Source organism: Coccomyxa subellipsoidea (assembly GCF_000258705.1).
Source record: "Coccomyxa subellipsoidea C-169, whole genome shotgun sequence".
Classification (NCBI taxonomy): Eukaryota; Viridiplantae; Chlorophyta; class Trebouxiophyceae; family Coccomyxaceae; genus Coccomyxa; species Coccomyxa subellipsoidea.
This window is the reverse complement of record NW_005178033.1, coordinates 1691346-1710910: the sequence shown is the minus strand read 5'-3', so window position 1 is coordinate 1710910 and position 19565 is coordinate 1691346. Positions and strand designations below refer to the sequence as shown.

The 19565-nt window shown below is 54.7% G+C and overlaps 3 protein-coding genes across 3 annotated transcripts; 2 read left to right on the top strand and 1 right to left on the bottom strand.

The window, feature by feature from the left end:
* Window positions 1–3666: 3666 nt before the first annotated feature.
* On the top strand, window positions 3667–7828 carry COCSUDRAFT_66639 (FAD/NAD(P)-binding domain-containing protein; the record flags this gene model as incomplete). Its single annotated transcript, XM_005646945.1, has 13 exons — window positions 3667–3957; window positions 4056–4208; window positions 4323–4505; window positions 4632–4716; window positions 4820–4902; window positions 4991–5158; window positions 5308–5437; window positions 5724–5986; window positions 6445–6693; window positions 7056–7172; window positions 7305–7347; window positions 7513–7634; window positions 7748–7828. The coding sequence occupies exons 1-13, from the start codon at window positions 3760–3762 to the stop codon at window positions 7826–7828; spliced, it is 1875 nt and encodes a 624-aa protein (XP_005647002.1). The 5' UTR covers window positions 3667–3759.
* Window positions 7829–10816: 2988 nt separating this feature from the next.
* Window positions 10817–16579, bottom strand: COCSUDRAFT_42758 (hypothetical protein; the record flags this gene model as incomplete). Its single annotated transcript, XM_005646944.1, has 10 exons — window positions 10817–11363; window positions 11532–11710; window positions 11814–12014; window positions 12164–12286; window positions 12416–14262; window positions 14461–14591; window positions 14898–15351; window positions 15519–15795; window positions 16262–16450; window positions 16544–16579. 10 exons carry the CDS (start codon window positions 16577–16579, stop codon window positions 10817–10819), a joined length of 3984 nt encoding a protein of 1327 aa, XP_005647001.1.
* A 1026-nt stretch (window positions 16580–17605) lies between these two features.
* Window positions 17606–18685, top strand: COCSUDRAFT_42757 (hypothetical protein; the record flags this gene model as incomplete). The annotated part of the gene is made up of 4 exons (XM_005646943.1): window positions 17606–17683; window positions 17847–18070; window positions 18314–18453; window positions 18579–18685. 4 exons carry the CDS (start codon window positions 17606–17608, stop codon window positions 18683–18685), a joined length of 549 nt encoding a protein of 182 aa, XP_005647000.1.
* Between the last annotated feature and the right edge of the window lie 880 nt (window positions 18686–19565).

The following is a 19565-nucleotide window of genomic DNA, read 5'->3' as shown; positions in this document are numbered from 1 at the left end:
CAGGCAGCGGCCAGTATGGAGCAGTTGAGTTCTCATATGGCGGTGCACAAGAGCCTGGCGCCAAGTCTGAGAGCGGCTCAGAGGGCTCGCAAGACGATGACGAGGACGAAGAGGACTCAGAAGGGGATGAGGAGGCTGACACAGCAGACCTCGACGGCCTGGCAGCCAACCTGGGCATCAACTCCTTTGGCGCGCTGCTGCGCCGCGCCGAGCGCGAGGAGCAACAGATGGCCCAGGGCATCTTCCCAAAGAAGAAGTGAGCCGCCGCCAGCTCCTTGCACTGATCTTTCTCACGAATCACAGCATTGGCAGTCGTAAAGAGCAGCATTTTCTCATTGCAATTCGTAAACCATTGGATTGTCTTGGAAGTGGTGCCGTCATGTTGTTCTGGGTAGTAAAGGCTGCGGCAATGGGTTTCAGGAGGAGGTTCAGCCGGAAGGTTGCAGCACAGCGCGCCAGGAGGATGGCAGGGCAGGGGCTGGGGCCGCTCGTCAACAAGGCGCCAGAGATTAAGGCGCCCAGCGCCGCATCGCACAGGGACCTTCGCCCGCCGCGCAGAGGCAGCCCCACCTACGACGCCTACAGGTTGCCTTCTTCCCTATCCTTGGTGGCACATCAGCTACTTGCATCTGTGCCTGAAGGTATCAACTGGGGACCTGCAAGGTGTGTACTTCCTCGTTTGGAGTCCTACTAGGTGTATATGCGTCTGTGTTGCCTGACATGTGTCAAGGGGTTACGCAGGCGGCGGTCCAGATCCCCTTCACGGTCCAGATCTCCGCCCAGGAGAAGGGGCGATACGGCCAGGACAGAGTTCATTACAGAGTTCAAGGCTTCCAAGGCGCGCGGTAGCAGCAACGCGACACCCGGAATGTCTGCGCCCAAGCGGTCTGCGCCGTAACTTGCTCCCTGCTCGCCAACAACACTGGCCAATTGAGACCTACTGTCCTCCCACTTAAGACACTTGAAGGGTTTGCAACAAGCGCTGGCCATAGACATTGGATCAACATAAAATGCGTATGATCAAGATTCACTGGTGGCCTCCTGTGAGCATAATTGTACACCAGCAGACACACATGTGAGTTGCGGTGTGTGGGTCTTCAAATCAATAGTTGAGGGCTGCAGCAACGGGCGGGCCTGACATGGAACTGGGGCGGGCTGCTGTGTTGCGTGCTGCAGGGATGGGCCCTTTGTGGACGTGCTACCCCAGGGCATCGATCCTGCAGGTGCAGGCGGCCCAGTGTCGCTGCCAAAGGAGGCCGTCACCATGCAGGGCGTGCGCGCGCACGAAGCCTACTACAGCTACGAAGACGAGCGGCGGCGGGAAAGGCAGCGAGAACGAGAGCGAGAGAGGGAGCGAGACAGGGAACGGGAGAAGACCAAGAACGCGGCCAGCAAAGCAACCCCTGTGCCGGTGCTCATTTCTTCATCATGAAACACTGCCTGTAAATTTTCTCTTTGAGATTGTCACTGTTCCATTTTCTCTGTCCGCGCCGTTGAAGGAGAGCATTCACATCTATGTTCCCTCTGTGTCATTTCTGTTTCTGGATGTGGCAACTATAGACAGCTACTGTGTTAAACCTCCTGCCCACCAAGCAAGGTCATGCCGGCGTGCAGGCGGTGGACAAGGGGAAGGAGACGCCGATGGAGCGGCTGAAGCGGCTGCGGGCAGCGCAGATCAACAAGGCCTTCCAGAAGGACGTGCTGACGGTCGCGCAGCGCAAGCTGCAGGACGAGCGCGACCGCCGCGCGCGCGAAACCATCGAGCGGGCCGCCGCAGCAGCGCGCCGTCGATCCCCCTCCCCCAGGTGGCAGACGATCCATCTCCCTTGCGCACTGCCACCCACACCACCCCAACACCGGCATTGCCTCCTCCTGCGCCACCCTCGGCGTGCCCCCTCTTCATAAATCGGCTCACATGTGATGCTCATGTGAAGCTTTTTTACTCCGCCCAATACCGGGGATGTGCTCGCCAGTGTCACAGCCAGCTATTGCCTGCCCAAATGGAAACCGAGGTGGCAGACACAAGGGCTGGGGAACACGAAACAGCAGGAATCTCACAGATCAATATACTCAGTATATATAGGAACACTTATCTTCAAGTGTCACATAGTGGATTTTCCCTGGTTGACAATCATCCCGTGAGTGGGTGCACAATGGTTGGGAGACTGATGCAGTGTTGGGGGCTGTGCTGCGCTGTAACAGGCGCAGGGACAGGGACAGGCATCGGAGCAGAAGCCCCAGGCGACGCAGACGCAGTCGGTCTCCTTCATCTGGCCGTAGCTACTAGGCCACGCGTTTTGCTTCAGCTAATTGCTTTGGAATTTCTCTGGGTATGTTGTATCACCTGTGACAGTGTCTATGCGGACTTGTGATGTGTAGGATACTTTTGATGCTGGTTTTGGAGATTAATATCTGCTGCCCTTGTAAGATAGTTTACACTCCTCTCTCAGGCTGAATTCCTTTAAAGTATCAATCTGCAAGCCTGCAGTAAGCGTGTCCTCTGCTGCACTGTTTTTTACCATGCGCCATCATACATGCCCAGCTGGAGCTCTGTCCCTCCACACTTAATCACTCATGAGACTGAGGCTCTTCATCCCAATGCACGTCCTCCTTCCCCAGAAAATTGCTCCACAGCATGCCACACTGCTACGAATTCACCGCTGCTGTACAGCTGAGTCATCAAGACTCCTTCTTCACTTCCAAAAATGTGCTTGCTGTCCACCTCTTCATATTTTACAGAGCAGCTTGGATATTGACTGCTTGCATTGCACAGAGATCCATTTGCTCCTGCAGTGCAGGTCCCGAAGCCCTATAACTTCACAAACAGCCAGAACATGCTGAAGACAGCACACGCTCCCCCTGGTGACCCAAGAAGCTTACCTGTGCTGCTGCTTGTCGCAGACCAGCGATGCGCAAGCCATCTTCAAGGGTGCATTCAACCTTGAAGCCCAGCCCGACATCCACAAACACCCTGGATGTGTCTGGGACTTTTGCTTGCATCATCACGTCTTTGCCCACGCCTATGTGAGTCAACAGAGTTGACGGCTGCCCCTGAAGTTCGGGCAATGAGAGCATCAGAATTTGTGAGAGAGATCAGTACTCTCTCCTTGCATAAGGAACTCTAAAATATGTAGTAGTGACCGGTTCAAACCTGCAACTCTTTGAGATTCGTTTCAAGCTCCTGGTACGTGTTCAGAACCTCTCTGTGCCTCTCATGCACCGCCTTAAGCTGTTCTAATCCCACCAACATCTGCTGGCGCTCTGTGCCTGGAGGCATTTTTGTGTCTGCACAATCATATCATCACACATATTACGCCGATGGATGCTATTGCACAAAATTAGGAAAAGACAAATGACATGATTACCTAAGGAAGGCATTGAGCGTGACAATTGTAGAGAGGCCGAGCAGGATCAACACTCTCGGGCGCCTCGCGTTGGACAAGAATACTGCTTTCATGCGGAACCTCTCCCGCTGAATTGTAATCTCAAAATTCTGGACCAGAAACTGTCATGATCGAAGACAAAATCACACATCACATTTGTGCCAAATCCATTTTCTTGGACCTGATCTGTGACTGGGATGGCAGCTGACGGAAGCTGTCAAGAACGTTCTCCCCGTCATTCGATCAGGAATGCACTATCTTACTCGGGCTTTCGGATATGTTTGTTTTCTGTTGGCTTAAAGAGAGAGTTCCTTTTTACGTCGTTGTGGAAGGCTAGAATAATATTCTTTGGGAGATCCCGCTCATCACGAGGGCCATGCCCGAGACATTCCTAGATCTTTCCAGTGGGTCATCACTAGGTACAATGTCGACTGTCATGAGGCATTTCTGCCCTACTCCAGCCGTATGGTTGCCTTCCCGTGCGCGTTTGCAGAGACCGTGCAGGCAGAGATGCCGCACCGTGGCTGCCCAGAAATCTGTAGCAGAAAAGAAATTGGCAGGACCTTCCTTCCAGGCAAGCGTAATGAGCTGGTATTATGAGGCTTTGCTCAACTCAACCTACACGAGTTTGCAATTACAAGAACGAAAAAGTATGACTTGGAAGCTGTGCAGACCTCTGACAACCTGGGGAAAGTAACCTCATCACCTGGAGGGTCACCGCCTCCTGATCCCGAAGATGACCCAAGAGCTCCACACTTTGAGCAATGGCCGGCGCAGCGCTCGTTTTCGGAAGTCCTGAAGGACAAGACCAGTGACACAATTGGGGTGGGTCCCGAGCAGTTGGTGTTCATGCACGGATCCTCTTTCAGCCTGATCTTGATCCAGTCTGCATGTTATGTATTTGGAATGTCTGATGTCATCGTGGTCTGGACATGACAGGATCTGTTGCTGATCGCTCGCCGCACCTTGAGGAAGCTGCCTCGGAGGAGCAGAATCCGAGCTCAGCTGCGCAGAATGGGCAACAAGGGCAAGGGCAGCGATGACGCGCCGGTTGCACTGAAGTGCGACAAGCCAATCATCCTGGTGTTGGGCTCAGGCTGGGGCGCACACTCCCTGATCAAGGCAAGCGCTGCTGTCCTCTGAGCGCAACCATGCATGGACTTGCATGTTGTCATGCAGACCGGCCTCCTCTTTTGCAGCATGTCATCATTACTGATGGTTTATTGAGTGGCAGCTGTCGATGCGCAGGTGATCGACACAGACAAATTTGAAGCGATCTGTGTTTCGCCTCGCAACCACTTCATCTTCACCCCAATGTTGCCAAGCTCGGCAGGTCAGGATCTCATGGAATTACAACTGCTGATCTTGACAACCTCAAGTCCAGAAGGAGTAACACATGGTGCTGTATATAACCAATATTTTTGTTCCTTGTGCAGTGGGGACTGTGGAGTTTCGTTCTCTGCTGGAGCCCATCCGCATTTCCAACCCCTTTGTCACCTACATAGAGGCCGAGTGTGAGGTATGATGCTCCCAGTGAATTCACAGTCCATGCAACCCTGCGTTGGAATTTGATGGTCTCCAGCTCTTGAGCACATGCGCATGGGCAGGTGCTGGACGTGAAGCGGAAGCTAGCCCTCTGTTCCTCAACGTTTGCGTATGAGAACGGCCGCCGGCCGCAGTTCGAAGTCGCTTACGACGCGGTCGTCATTGCAATTGGAGAACAGACCGCCACCTTCGGGGTGCCAGGCGTAATGGAGCACTGCTACTTCCTGAAGGTGCCCACAGAATGACCTCGTCTGTGTCTCTGCTCACCCTGATTTCCTCATGCATTCCTCTGTTTGTACCTCGTAAGCCAATCTGCTCGGAGTGATACAAGAGTAGAGAAGGTGGGGAACAAGTATTGTGTGGGCGCGATGTGGTGCAGGAGATCAGCGATGCGGTGGGGCTGCGGCGGAGAATTGGGCAGTGCTTTGAGCTGGCCGCGCTGCCCGGCACGCCTGAGGAGGACCGCAAGAGGGCGCTGCGCTTCATCGTGGTCGGGGGCGGACCCACAGGTGCACCCGCCTGTCCAGAGGATACTCACATCACTTGGAGGGTTTTTAAATCCTTTCTGATTGGAATCAGCTCAGCGGGCAAGGTCTCCAGAGCACACAGTACTGCAGTGTGTCGTTGAGGCACCAGCAGACTGCCTCCATTCATCCTGCCAGCTTGTGGGGGCCTCCTAGATCCCAGCCTATCCTGCCCTATCACAGATCACTGATAAGTACTAACGGAGTCCTCATATTTTGGCAGGGACAGATGCATAAAACTGGGTAGTAATTCATTTCCTCACACTGGCAGGCGTGGAGTTTGCGGGGACGCTGAGGGATTTTGTGCGAGGGGACCTGGCACGCAAGTACCCGGAGCTGATGGGCGACGTGGAGGTGGTGCTGCTGCAGAGCGCGCAGAGCATCCTGACCCAGTTCTCGGCCGGCCTGCAGCAGCGCGCGCTCGACACCTTCCGCAAGACCGGCGTCTCCGTGCGCACCGGCGTCCGCGTCGTCGCCATCACCCAGGACCAGGCGCGCCTTTACTATCGCCCCTTTTCCCAGCATCTTCAAGGGGTACTGAAGACTACCATGGTCTTTAGTACCCCCTGGCACCTTTGCCCCCCAGGAGGAGGGTGGCATACCCCTCTGGACAGCCCCAGCAGGGGGTACTCTACATCCATGTTCTTACTTCCTCTGTCCCCAGACCTGCACTCCTGGGCCCACCATTGCCAGCGGATATCCTCCATGCATGACTAGGTGAACATGGCAGGTCGGTGAATGATGCCACACTGCAAGCTCGGTCGAAAGGCGCGCTTGCCTGTCGTGGGCAGCTGTGGGCGCTTAGTGGATCCAGAAGTATCTGTGACGAGATTCAGTAGATTCAGCTTACAAGTGGAGGATTATCATCCTGAAACCGGCTCTTGATGTTGACCTTCAGATAGAGGGTGGCCTGAGAATCTGTCTTGCAGTTGCTGTTCAGGCCCCTGTACTAAAATTTGGAGCGCTTGTACTCAAATCTGGAGCTTGCGCAGGTGGTGCTGGAGGGCGGGGAGCGGCTGGACTACGGCGTCTGCGTGTGGTCCACCGGCAACGCTGCGCGGCCGCTCGTGCAGGCGGTGGCCGGCGCTGTGCCGGTGCAGCGCGAGGCGCTGGCGGGGCGAAACCCGGCGGCCGCCAAGCTGACGGTGGATCCGTTCCTGCGCATCGCGGGTGTGCGCGACGCCATCGCTCTCGGCGACTGCAGCCGCCTCTCCGGCGCACCCCTGCCCGCCACCGCGCAGGTGCGCGCACTCTTCACCCCGGCTCAGTCCATCGTCCTGCAGCTGTACCCAACATTATCCTTACTCTATCAGGCTTTTCTTGCCAAGAGATATGGTGCGCCTGCTGACTGCACGCAGTAAGCTGCCCCTGATGGAAACGGTTGCATATCTGCGTCACGCTCTCTGAGCCCGGTGTGAAGCAGAACAAGATGTCTGAGAAGCCTTGCGATGCATGGACCATGACCCCGATAATGCAATTATCAAAGCTGGTGTCGGTTGTTACGTCTGACAGCCATAGCATCTAATGGCGTAAATAGCCTTGCCAAGGGGAAAGGCAGTCGTATGATTGTTGAGACTGAGTTTCTTGTACTCACGGGGAGCAGGTGGCGGGTCAGCAGGGGGCGTACGTCGCGCGCATGATCAACAAGGGGTACAGGCTGGGCACGGGTGGCCTGGACAAGGCCTTCCCTGCGCGCTGGAAGGAGGGCTCGGCCAGTGAGGTGCGCCCCATTTCTTAAGCCTCATGACATGGGATGCATGAAGACCCAACAGACACTCAGCCATTGATTGAATATATAGATTTGCTGAGTGCGTCCAAGTGGGCTAAGCTGAATGTGCATGCTGCTGCCCAGGAGGTGGAGTACTTTGAGAAGCCATTCGCATTCCTATCTCTAGGTGAGAGCCCACCCACGGACCCCAGCAGTACAGTAAGCGGTGTCTGTCATTGCTGTCCCAAGCATAATAAGGATGCTCTGTCTTCTCTAGCGTGTGCCCCCTGACTGTGCACCAGGCCCCAATGAATGCAGGCTTGCACTGACACTTGTGTTTGAGTGATGCCAGGTTTGATGGCGTACGTGGGCAGCGACCAGGCCATCACACAGCTGGAGGCCGGCAAAGCATCTTTTTCTCTGGCTGGCTACCTGTCATTCCTGCTCTGGCGATCTGTCTACATCACTAAGCAGGTGAAACCACAGTGCTGCTGCGTTTGGTTTGTGCAATTCTCAGTGCATGTCATTGCCGGAACTCTAAGTTGCTGTGTGGCAGGATGTGACTCTCGTTTGCTTCCTGTGGGCAGGTCAGCACGCGCAACAGGATCCTGATATTGTTTGACTGGGTGAAGACAAGGGTCTTTGGACGCGACCTCAGTATATACTAAGACAGCACTGCAAACGGTTGAGAGGTGTGAGGAGATTTACCGCCATTCAAGAGCTGACTGCAAGAAGACTGCAATTGAGATGCCATGAGATTGTGTTACAGGAGTGTCTGCAGTGAGCATTGCAATTGGTCCAGAACTGTCACGACGTCGGGAAATTGCCACCGTACTGCCACTGTTGAACCTTCCATCAAGATTTCTTGAAGAATGTTGACATCAGCATCCCATGCAGGCTCCAATGCATGTTTGGTGTCATCTCCAAAAGTTGTCGTGTGTCCAGAAGCAGCATCTTCTCAGACATGGTGATTAAGAGCTTCAACAGGGTTGAAGTGTTGCAGTGCAGAGCCGCGGGCTGGAAATCTCTGTTGCCCTAAAGGCTTGGCTCTAGCTTCAAGTAAAGCTTTCATATTATGATAATTATAAGCAGGACTCAATGATGCCGTTGCTGAAGTGCAGCACTTTATAGTGTTTCTACACCCGACGCCAATCATTGGTAACCTACAGATATTCACCAATTGCAAGCTTGAGCTCACCGTGACAACTTCAAGTTGGCAAGCACTGCTCATGATCAGCAGTGGCACTGATCATGATCAGCAGATCGTCACTGCAAGGAATTATGGTACAGCTGCGCAGGCATGCCGCAATTACATGGAATCGCAAAGCGATTGCTCTTCATAGCTTCCTATTTAGGTTGATGCTCTTTCGACCCTGCTCCTTCGTCTTTTATGAGAACCCACACCGGTGCGATCACACCGGCAGATCATAGTAAACAAACTGCTCATTAATTCAAATAAGTAATCTTTGATAGCGTGCAACAACCCAATCATTGACAGACACCGCAGGTTGCCTCGCATCAACGCGTGTCATGCAACCATTGTGTTCTGCGCATTCCTTGCGGAGATCTGATGTTTTGCCTTTCTCATCGGATCAATCTAGACAACGCAGGTGTCAAAGGTGAGGGGTATACAAGTTGATTGGTCCCTCAGGACCTGCCTCCAATAGTGATCTCAGGTTCTTATCCTTGGTTCATCTGTCTTAGACCAGAAAATGCAGTATTTTGTAATATGATCAGAATCTCTTTTCTGTGCAGGAAGATGACATGCTGCAATGTCTCAGGAGTAAGCCTGCCCTGCCAATGACTGCAATCTAAATTCGTGTGCACAAGCACACGTCACTTTCATGAGATTTGACAGCGGTATGTTGAGCTGCAGGATCAATCTGGCTTCACAAGAAGAAAGGCTCTCGTAAATCTTTCAGTGCTAAGCACCTCTTTTATCGCCGGGGGAAGCTGGGCGAGAGCCAGTGAATTGGAGCCCGCCAAGAAGACTCCTGCTGATGACCTCATAGCAGGTGCCTGTCAATGAGGAACTCAATGAACGCTTAACCCATTGAGGCTCATTAGGCTGCAGGCCCACAGCTGTCTGGAGTGAAGTTACGCAACTTCAGGGATCCAAGCTGATGTCCATAGAATATACGCAACGCGTCGTTGCCCGAAAGGCGCTTACATCTGAAGATCTACGCAGGCTTGCTGGAAAGATCAAAGGCGAACAAGGAGAGATATAACAAAGAGCGCTTGGACAGCTATTACAGAAGAAACTACCAGGTATCTCACGATCTTTTCAGCGCTTGTGCATGCAATATTGGACTGTGACCCTTCTGGAAGGGGAGACCAATGTGGTGGCTGATCTTGATGAAAGTACAGGACTACTTCAATCTTTACAAGAGCGACATAGAATCTGGAACGGCGCGGGGGTTGAGCAAGGAACTGCAAGCCGAGATCTTGGAATGGATCAGGAAGAACGAGAAGCGCTGATGTTGAGGCCTCCCCGACGAGGAGTTTTGATCACACACCTTGCAGGGAAGGAGATGTTTCAGGGCAGTCTTTCGTGGCCTGGGATTATGGCAGGGAAGCCCGTATTTACTGCCCGCAAGATGGATGCGCATGACCTCTTGGACCATATGGGAATGCTAGACTACCATTCCTTGTTCCTCCCGAACCTGAGGTCCCATTTCAAATTGCTTTGAGCGTCCTTACATGAGAGACAATTATCGTCAAGGCAGAAAATAAATATTGCGCCATTGAACGCTGGTTGATTCGCAAATAAAGGTCACTTGCCACAGTGCACTTTGGTCTAAGGAGTCATCCTCCACCATCACAGCTATGGGTGCAAACTTAGCATAGACACGTTTGACAGCGAGCTGTGAAGCCTTCTCTCCTCTCTCTCGAGCTATTTTTGTCAACAGCCATCAGCACTGATGCACATGCTGCAATCATGCCAAGCATCTTGGCAAATTCTTGATTTAATGTATACACTTCTGGCACACTCTGCACTGACTTTATGCTGCACTGATCCTTTAAGCAGCATTTCTCAAATCGCCAGCTATGCTGTGGCCTTGCTGCATGGAAAATTTTGCGCCCTGTGCTTGGCATTTTTCTCCACGCTATTGACTGCCTAGGCTACACATCACAAGCATCTGTTCATCAAGTACCATGCATGCTGCAAAGCAGATCCAAACAAAATTTCCACTGGCCCACCCATTGGTGGTTGAATACATGCTGAGCACTCACGCTGTAGACCAGACGGACGCACTCCCAGACAACATAGAGGGGGACTCTTCTGGATGGGGGGTCCACCATACTACTGCTTGCCACTGGACCCCCTGCTCTTGCTGAAGAATCACGCTTGTCATCATGTAGCTACTTCCGCTGAGGGCACACAAGGAAAACAAAAGAATATCAATCCGATCGATCCAATTGGCTCAAGAAGCTCCACCGCCATTACTGCTGATGACGGCAGGAGTCTTTTCCTGACCCTTGTCCTGGAACACCTGAGCATCCCAGATGAGTTCCATCGGGTGGAGGCGAGTCAAAGACAGGTCCCCGCGGGTGTCTTGGAGAATCTTGCAGCAGCCAACCACTTGCACAGAGCTCACAGCAAGGGGAGCAACCACTTGCGGAGCTCTGGGCTGCGCGGCTTTAGGCTGCAGCTGCTACAGGCGGAAGTAGTCCTCGTCGCAGCGGGAGACAAAGTACATGTAGTCGTCGTGATGCCTGCCCTTGGCCGCCTGCGGCACCAGGCCGTCGCGCATCGACAGCGCGTCCGCGCTCTCGCTCAGGTGCTTCAGCTGCGCGCGCCGCGCGTAGGGCCCCTCCCAGCCGCCGCCTGCCGCGGCCTTGACGGCGGTGCGCTCACGCTCGCGCTCGGCCGGGCGGCCGGCCTCCTCGTCGGTGGTGACGGACCAGGAGTCGGCGGAGCTGCTGGAGCTGCTGTTGGCGCGCCCAATGCCGGCCGCCGCCAGGCTGGCGCAGGGCACGGGGTCCAGCCACTCCTCGTTCGCCAGGTGGCACAGCTTGAGGCCCACGGTCGGCAGGCACAACGGGCCGTCATGATGCGGCCCGGGCTGGCCGGCCGCCAGGCTGCGCGCGCCATAGTGCGTGGCGGCTGTGGGCACCGGCGCGAAGGTGTGGTACGTCAGGAACTTGGCCGTCAGCGGCGCGTCCGGGATGCGGTAGATGGGGTACCACGCCACGCACATCCTGCACACACAGTGCATGTCAGATTTTGCAGCTGATTCCTGGAAGACCAGATGCAAAGGAAGAATTTTTACCTTGAGCACCTGGAAGGAAAGACACGGCCAGATGGATTGGAAGTCCTGGAAGGACCTGATCCAAGAGCAGAAACATGATGTAAAAATTGAAGCTTACCATGAGGCAGGGTGCAGCTCGGTCAGAGACTGATCCATGACGCGGGCTCCCGGCATGCCGCCAACGCTGGAGCTTCCTGCCAGCATCTCTACACGCTCCCTGAGAGCAGGCCTGTCGTACGGCTTGGTCGCCTCAAACAGCTCTGCCAGAGGAGTCATCAGCCGCGGCCACTCCGGATGCTGCACAGCAACATGCCTCATCACTTCATGCACCACTCCTTTGTGACCTACATCGAAGTAAACTGTTTCAAATCTCTAAGGAAAACCAAGTTAGCTGGCGTACCTTTGCAGCCAGGGCGTCGGACAGCCGGTAGACTTGGCCTGCTGCCTTCCTGTGGGCTGCATCGGGGCGCAAGGGCAGGAAGAGCTGCATTGCTGACAGGCTGGGGACGTAGTAGGCCAGAGATGGCCCCCGCCCGCCGCCCATGGTGAACACCTCCTTGCCATAAATGCTCGCCTCATCGTAGAAGCTCCACACATCAGACTGCAAAGAAGCAGTCAGGTGTCAGTGAACTGTATCATACATGTTTTGCCTGAAACGACATATGCATGCTTTATTATTCCCGCGCAATGAAGCGGTGCAATAACAAGCAAGCTGATGCAAAACACAACGGTGCAGGATAACGAACGCACCAGCTTGAGGTCTCGGTAGTGCCTGTTTCCCAGGATGGGCGCCGCAAGAGACAAGAAGCGCTCGACGTCGGTCAGCGGTGGGGCTTGGTGGCCCCACAGAGATGCCGGCGCTGGAAGGGGCACCTGAGGAGGGGGCAGACCATCTTGAGAAGAAGGCTCCTTGACCAGAACAATTAATTCACCCGTGCAATCCAGCAAATAAGATAGTGGACACATGGCACTGTGATTAACTCAATGCAAGTAGGCATGCACCTGCGTGGAGTTCTGGCGCTGCATGGGGGCATTGGCGCCGGACCGCGGCGGGGGCGGCGGCGGCGGCTGTGCCCCTTTGCCATTCTCCCGGTGCTTCCTGGAGTCGCCGGCCGGCGCATGCGGAGCGTCTGACGGCTTGCTGCTGTTGTGCTGCGCAAGAGCCAGCTGCATGGCGTCAGCCGCGCCCATCCACACGGCGGGTCCCTCTGAGAGCTGCACCCGGACGGCCGCTGCGGAGGACGGGAACGGCATCCCTTGGTGCCCAGCCACGGGTGTCGTGGGCAGGCTGAAGCCCATTCTGTGCAGCCCACGCACCTGCTCCTGCCTGTTTCTGCCAGCAGTGTGGTGACTGAGGGCTTCAATGTGCTGCACTGTGGCCTGCTTCCCGGAGCTGCTGCCAGGCTGGCGCTCGTGTGGGAACGCCTGTGAACTGGGCTGCCCCAGGGCATGGCTTGCGGGCAGGTGCCATTGATCTCCCCCGGCTGGGATGCGGCCATTCTGCACCCACTGGCCCTGCTGCTCTGCCATCTTGGGCAGGCTCCTGGTGCGCACAGGCGCCCTCTGCTCCCCAGGCTGGTGCAGGAAGCCCCGCTGCTGCTGCTGCTGCTGCTGCTGCAACTGCAGGTGCACCCTGTGCTGCAGCTCCCTCACGAACTCCGAGTTTGCGCTCAGCAGCTGTGGTGACTGCATCTGCCACGTTCCCTGCATGCTGCTCGCCATTGGTGGCATCGCAGCATACCCCATCGAGCTGGCAGAGACTGGCGGCCGCATGCCATTCACAGGATCCCTCCGATACGCTGCGCTGGGGCCTAAATGCCCTGAGTTCTGAGCCGGCCAAGCCCTGCCGCGCGAGTCCTCCCCGCCAGCAGCAAATGCAGAGGCCGGCACCTGCTTGATCTGAGGACGATACCCTGGGAAGTCATCTGCTGACCAGGAGTGCCGCCTGCCGCCTCCGCCTGAGGACAGCATCCTCGGAGGCTCCTCAGGCTGCCCTGGGCCTTGACTAGGGGCAGCGGGAGCAGGGACCGTCTGGCTGGCAGGTGCAGCTTGCGCCGGCGGTGCTTCCACAGGCAGCAGAGGGCCTCCGGGCTGAATGGTGCTGGCCATCTCAGCAGGGCTCTGAGGCTGCGAGGGGCACGCAGACACAGGAATGGGTTGCCGCAGCAGGGTGCCCATCCATGCCTCCACATTGCTTGCTCCAGCCCGGTCAGGGGAAACCAGAGGGCTCGGCTTGGCGCCAGTGGAGGAGCCCGCAGTGCTTCCGGCTGCAGATGAACTCCCGCTCATGGGGTGGCTCCCCAAGTCTGCCACCTCGCCGCTGCCCTGCCCTCCTGCGGCGTGGTTGTTGACACATCGCCCTGTCATTATGCGCCGCGGCTCGCCTGACTGCGGCCTGGACTGACTGCCTGCACCATGCGCTGTCCCGCCCGGGATCTCCCTCCGCTCGGAGGCCTCATGCATGCCCGGCACGAGCAGCCTGATCGGCTCGACAGGCTCCGGCCGCGCGCGCAGGGGCGGGCTTGCCAGCTCCGGGCTGACATCAGTGCCCTCGCTCCTGTCGCTCCCAAGGCTGCTGTAGCGCATGGTGACGTCGCTGTCCTCCCCGCATGCCAGATCCAGGGACCTGGTTGAGGCAGTGTCCTGTGCGCTCTGCCAGCCGTGAGGAGTGTCGACAAGGGCTTGCTGGTCCAGAATGAAGCCATTGGTGACTGCATTGCTTGGCTCCTGGAGCACCTGCTTGATGACGTCCCCGTTCATGATGGGAAGCGGCGTGTGGCAGCCGTTCTGCTTGCTGTGGTCCTTTGCAGTGCCATGCCCGTTCGCCAAGCTCGCCCTGACCAAGCCATCTGCAAGACACCATCCAGGGATCAGCACGACACGCGTGCCATTTCCTACCTGTGTCGATGATAAGCATGCATCAGGTTTGAGACGCAAGGAGAGATGCGAATAGCATGCAACCACACAAGAACATACTCCAACTGTAGGCAAAGACAATAGAATGTTGGCAAGTGTCAAATGCCGTGTGCTTGACCACAAACACTCACCTGCACCATGCATGCTGCTCCATTGGAGCGCTGTGTCAGGTATATGGGAGCCCTCATGGCTGCTGGAGGAGGTGCATACACCATCGTGCTCCATGCTGGCATCTGCACAGCATGCATATGTATCAGAAAGCCTGCATTTTCCCTTATGTGACCTTATCAGTTCCTTCATCTCTTGGCATGCTTCCTTGTGAGCCCAGGCACAAGTTATCAGCAGAATGCCTTTTGAGATTCACCGCTGGCGTCACTGCCTTCACTCGCCGCCCTGGAATGTCCGCCAGTATGACCATTGGCCATTGGGCTGTCAGAGGTTTGCAGGGCATCCAGGGAGTGCGGCGCTGCCATCCGCAGGAATGCCTTGGCTGTCGACATGTCCTCGCCTGAATCTGACACTGCAGCGCTCATTCTGCTGTCTGCTGCGGGAGCATCGGCAAGGGCACCTTCCCAGTCGCTGCTGCCTGCTGAGCGCTGGGGGCTGGGCAGGGGGTGGCGCAGCCCTCTCCCTGCCTGCGCCTGCTCGCTGTTTCATGAGCTTCTTTGACTGCTTCTGCTTGCCGTTGGCGTCTGCCTTTGGAGGCAGCAGTGCTGGAGGAAGCCACCCAAGCGCTGACGCCTGCGATAGGCTGGCGGGGCCAACCGCGGGTCCCGCTGCTATCTGCTGTTCTGGGATGTCTTGAGGATGGTTCCTATGCGTTGCTGTGTCCACTGGTGGCTTTGTGGTTGCCATGCTGTCTGCTTTCTTGTCTGATGTGCAATTGCTGCTGTTGCTGCGCGGCACAATCTTGTCATCCAGCTTGCTTGCGATGAGGACGGAGAATCGCAGAACGAAGCACTTCAGCCAGTGAGGCTGGTCCACCACGTCGAAGACAGCTGTGAAGCCTTGAAGACCCTCGTCTGCGCAACAAGCAAAGGCTCAGACACAAGTGTGTGCAAGTGATGTCATGTGAGATATGTTTTGCCGTGAGACAGCCCAGGACCTTCTGACACACTCAGCTCTGGAAGCCACGAGTGAAGTCCCACAATTCCGATCAGCACAACTCACAGGGCAGTACAGCACGCACCAAAATGGACGCACAGCTCCGAGCTCACTGCTGTGTCAAGCAGCTCCTGACGACTCTGCTGGTGTCGCCTCACGTAGCTGTCAAAGTACTCGAGACGAGATTTGGCGTGAGCCCCGTCGAAGTGGTACGCGAAGGGCAGCGCGAAGTTCCTTCCTGCCGAAGTGCGGCCTATTAGCTGTATGTGGAAGCGGGATGCCTGGAAGCGCTCGTCAACTGCGATGTAGAGCGGTGAGCTGTCGTCGGACTTCGCCTTCCAAGAAGGTAGCCAGGAGTCGAGCTGCAAGGCAAAAGACTCCACTCCCAAGCCCTGACTGCAGAGATCCCCGTCGACTGTCTCGCAGGAGTAGAGGCGAAGACTCAAGGATCGTCCAATGACCTTTCCGTCCTGGAAGATGATAGCCTGTCCCAAGCACATAGAGGGTCATTGCAGCCACGTCCGGTTCCAAAATATTATAGGACAGTCTGCCTGCATGACAATTCTGCGCACAGTTGCTCCAAAGCGTTAGGATACTGAAACGCAAGTTGCATTCCCCTGCACACGTTGGACAGTCCCAACCTCCCCTTCATAAAGCTTGTGGCCATGTGTCCTGCCTTCCTTTACAGGACAAGTCAGGGTGACATCTTGAAAGCTTTGCAAATGCACATTACGATAATATCACTACGAGCTTGAGGACTGTAAATGGGATTTTCTTCGGCTCACAGTGAAAGACACAGCAGTGCATGCATACTGACTTCAAACATACCTGCCACTGGTTGAGCGACGATAAGATTTCCTCCGCTGCTGGTTGCTGCTTTGTGCTCTCCTTTAGATCTGTGGATTGGTCTGCCTCTGTTCCAAATATGAGACGCTGCTGTTCAACAGGAATCCCTTCCTTCTCTTGGAGGGCCTCCTTTATCACGCGCAAGTGCTCCTCAGGGTGCTCTACAAGAACCTGCGCAGGCACAACAGTGTGCATGTGAATTAAGGCCACAGTGTTTCTACAGTCTTATCAGAGGCAGACGACGCGTGTCAGAGCATAAAGTACCTGACTATGTGCCTGCCAGCTTTTTCTGAGCTTCATAAGAATTGTATGCGTGATAGCCCATCAGATCTTGGAACCACCATAAACTTCAACGAAGGAGGCTTCCGAACGTCATAATTGGTGTCCACAAAAACCAGAGTCCACAAGAAAGCTCTATTCAGAAGGCAGATTTGGCCGAGTTGCGGAGCTACATAGGACGGCGTTCCCTCTTGTGCAAACCTTTTCGACCACTTCAACGAGGTCTCAAAGGTCATCCCATCCCGTCGAATTGCCAAAGTGATAACATCTGTAGTGAGATCTCAGGATTAATATGCCTATCGGAGGAGAAAGGTCCCGTCTAAATCAGATTCAGATTATAGATCTGAGGTCCGGTGAACGAGAGAGAGAGATGTCGGAGCCTTCCTTTCTGCTGGTATGGAAGACACCTGCCACCAAGTTATATCTATTTTTCAATTTGCCACCGCTGAACGCCCAAGCTTGTATTTTAAGCCTGCGCAATAGCCTTGTTTGTGGGTGCAAGGCTTTCCGAAAGGTGTGAGTTCGACGACAACTCTTGTGACTCGCAGAGGAACATTCTCGGTGGCTGGCGACGAAGCACAGAATTGGCCTTCGAAGCTGCAGCTATCCGGCACCGGCCACAGCAGCCATGCCCTGGAACCTCCACTGACGACCACCAAAGATTTGGAGCAATTCCTGGCTCACACACTGGGAGCTCTATCCAGATGAACGAGGAAATTGAGGTTTGACATCAATCATCCAGCATAACTTGGAATTTTGAAAGCCCTCATGTGCCCATTGCTGATGTAAATTCCAGCTCTAGTACTGGGCTTTGCTCGTGCTCGTCCTTGTGACTACTCTTCAATTCTCAAGGTATCAATCTTGATATGACAGCTTGCTAAAATGCTGCACAACTGCTGCAGGATCTCTCTCAACCAGCCAGCTGTAGTTTTCTGCAGGCAGGCCAGGTACAGGCCTACCGTTCCGTGCAATTGCTTACCTTGTTTACTCAATCCAATAAAACATCGGCAGGCATGTTCTGAAAAACATCAAAACCTCTTCATGCAGATGTTCAAAGGCAAGCAGCGCGTGTCACGCTTGGATTGCAGCACTGAGGAGGATTGGCCGGTTGAGATCCGGGTGGAGGTGATCACCTAACCCAAATTTTCACCTGAGCTGGCAGCGGCATGTTGTGAACGCTGATTAGAACTACTGATTAGAACTTGAGCTTCTCACTACACAAGCTTTGTGTTAAGACAACAGTATTTCAGGTGCTCTGCCAGAGCCAATACTGGCTGTGTGCTTGCAGGATGTGAACCTGCAGGAAGGGACACTATGCGGTAGCAGTACCTGGCACCTGCCAAACGGCAAGTCGCCTGTGGTCACGTCGTGGGAGGGCGAGATAATCGACAACGTCAACCACAGCTTTGTGACGCAGAAGTGGGGGGCCACGCAGCAGAGCGACTTGAAACAGTGGAGCAAATTCCCTCACTTTGTGCCCCTGCGCCTCAATGTTCTGCAGAGGAGAGGCAGGTGGGACAGCAGCCTTTCATCTTCTGCTGCATGCTTGAAATGGAGTGTCTACAGCCGTTAGCATGCTCATTGCACAGCATTTTCCTTCAGCACATCAAAAACTGCACAAACCCTGCCTTGTTCTGTCCTGCTGTGTGTACAATGTAAATATGTTTGGGGCTAGCCAGCCTCACTCTGTGACATGTAGGCAACATTCACATCCGATGGTTTTGTAAAGATGTGTGCATCGATGTCAACGCGCAGGTGTGGGTATTTGCGGGACTACTCCCACATATACATGCGGTGGAAGGAGCAGTGCTTCCTCAACGCTGGCGAGGACTGCGGCCTGACAATCGCCGGTTTCTACTACGTCTGCATGTGCCGCAAGACTGGCGAGGTGCAGGGTACGTATATAGGCTCCCCTTCCTGTAACATGGTGCATCCTATCTTCCCTCGTGGACTGAACCATCCTTGTGAGTTGCTGGTCTTCGTAGAGACAGGGTATGACCCCTTGCTGTGTAATTTACAGGGATATATGTGGACCCACACTCGACCCCCAACCACCACTTGTCCCTGCGGCCCTGCACCCAGGGAGGAGCTGGCTCTCAGACCTTTTCTGCTTTCCAATTTCGATGATAAAGTTGCCCTTGGGCACGTCAAAGTGGTGTCCTGGCAATTCTTGTAGCTTCACTGTCTCTTGACAGCATGAACATACTGATTGCACGGCATGCATGTCCAGAGGGTGTTGCCAAGGTGGAATTAAGCCAGCGCCACATGGGCCCGCCTGCAATTGCAGCTCCTTGTGCAGAGTGAGCATGCTAGTCCAGGTGCAAGCGGTACATAGATATGTGATTTAGCGCTGTGCTTAGTTTTGGCAGCAAACATTTTCTTGTACTATACATGCCTCACTGCATGTGAATATTGTACTTGTTTTTGTGCTGAAAGGCAAGTGTTTGGATGGGAAAGCGGTGGGAGCTAGGATCCTTCAGGGCAGCTCGTTGAGGTTGGCCGTTTTCGGGATAGGCAGAGCGATATGAAAGTTGCCCGGCCCGTTATGCAATTGACTGCGAATGCTTTGCAACAAATGGCAGCCACAACTGTGCCATGGGTTTGACTGGTGCTGCAGCAAGTTCTATCATGTACATAAGTTGGTATCTTTAATCGTTGAGATTGCCTTCCCTCTGGAAGAATTAAGCTCTGAGCTGTGCGTCAGGATTATGCGGCGGTTGCTGAGCTCGTTTCATTGTCTGATGGAACTTGCAATGGCACTGGTTGTGTGATTGCCCAGCATGTGCAATGATGTATCTGATACTTGTAATGGATTGGAACCCCCTCAACAATTCATGATGCACTAGCAAATTGAATAGCACAGGCATCACTTCAATTTCAAACATTAATCAAGGGTATCCTGCAATGCAGACGCTGCAATCCTCCCCCACACTTGTCAACCTGACACGTCTGAGGTATGCTGCAGAAACACAACATTGCCAATTGATCTGCAGGCACTCTTGTGATA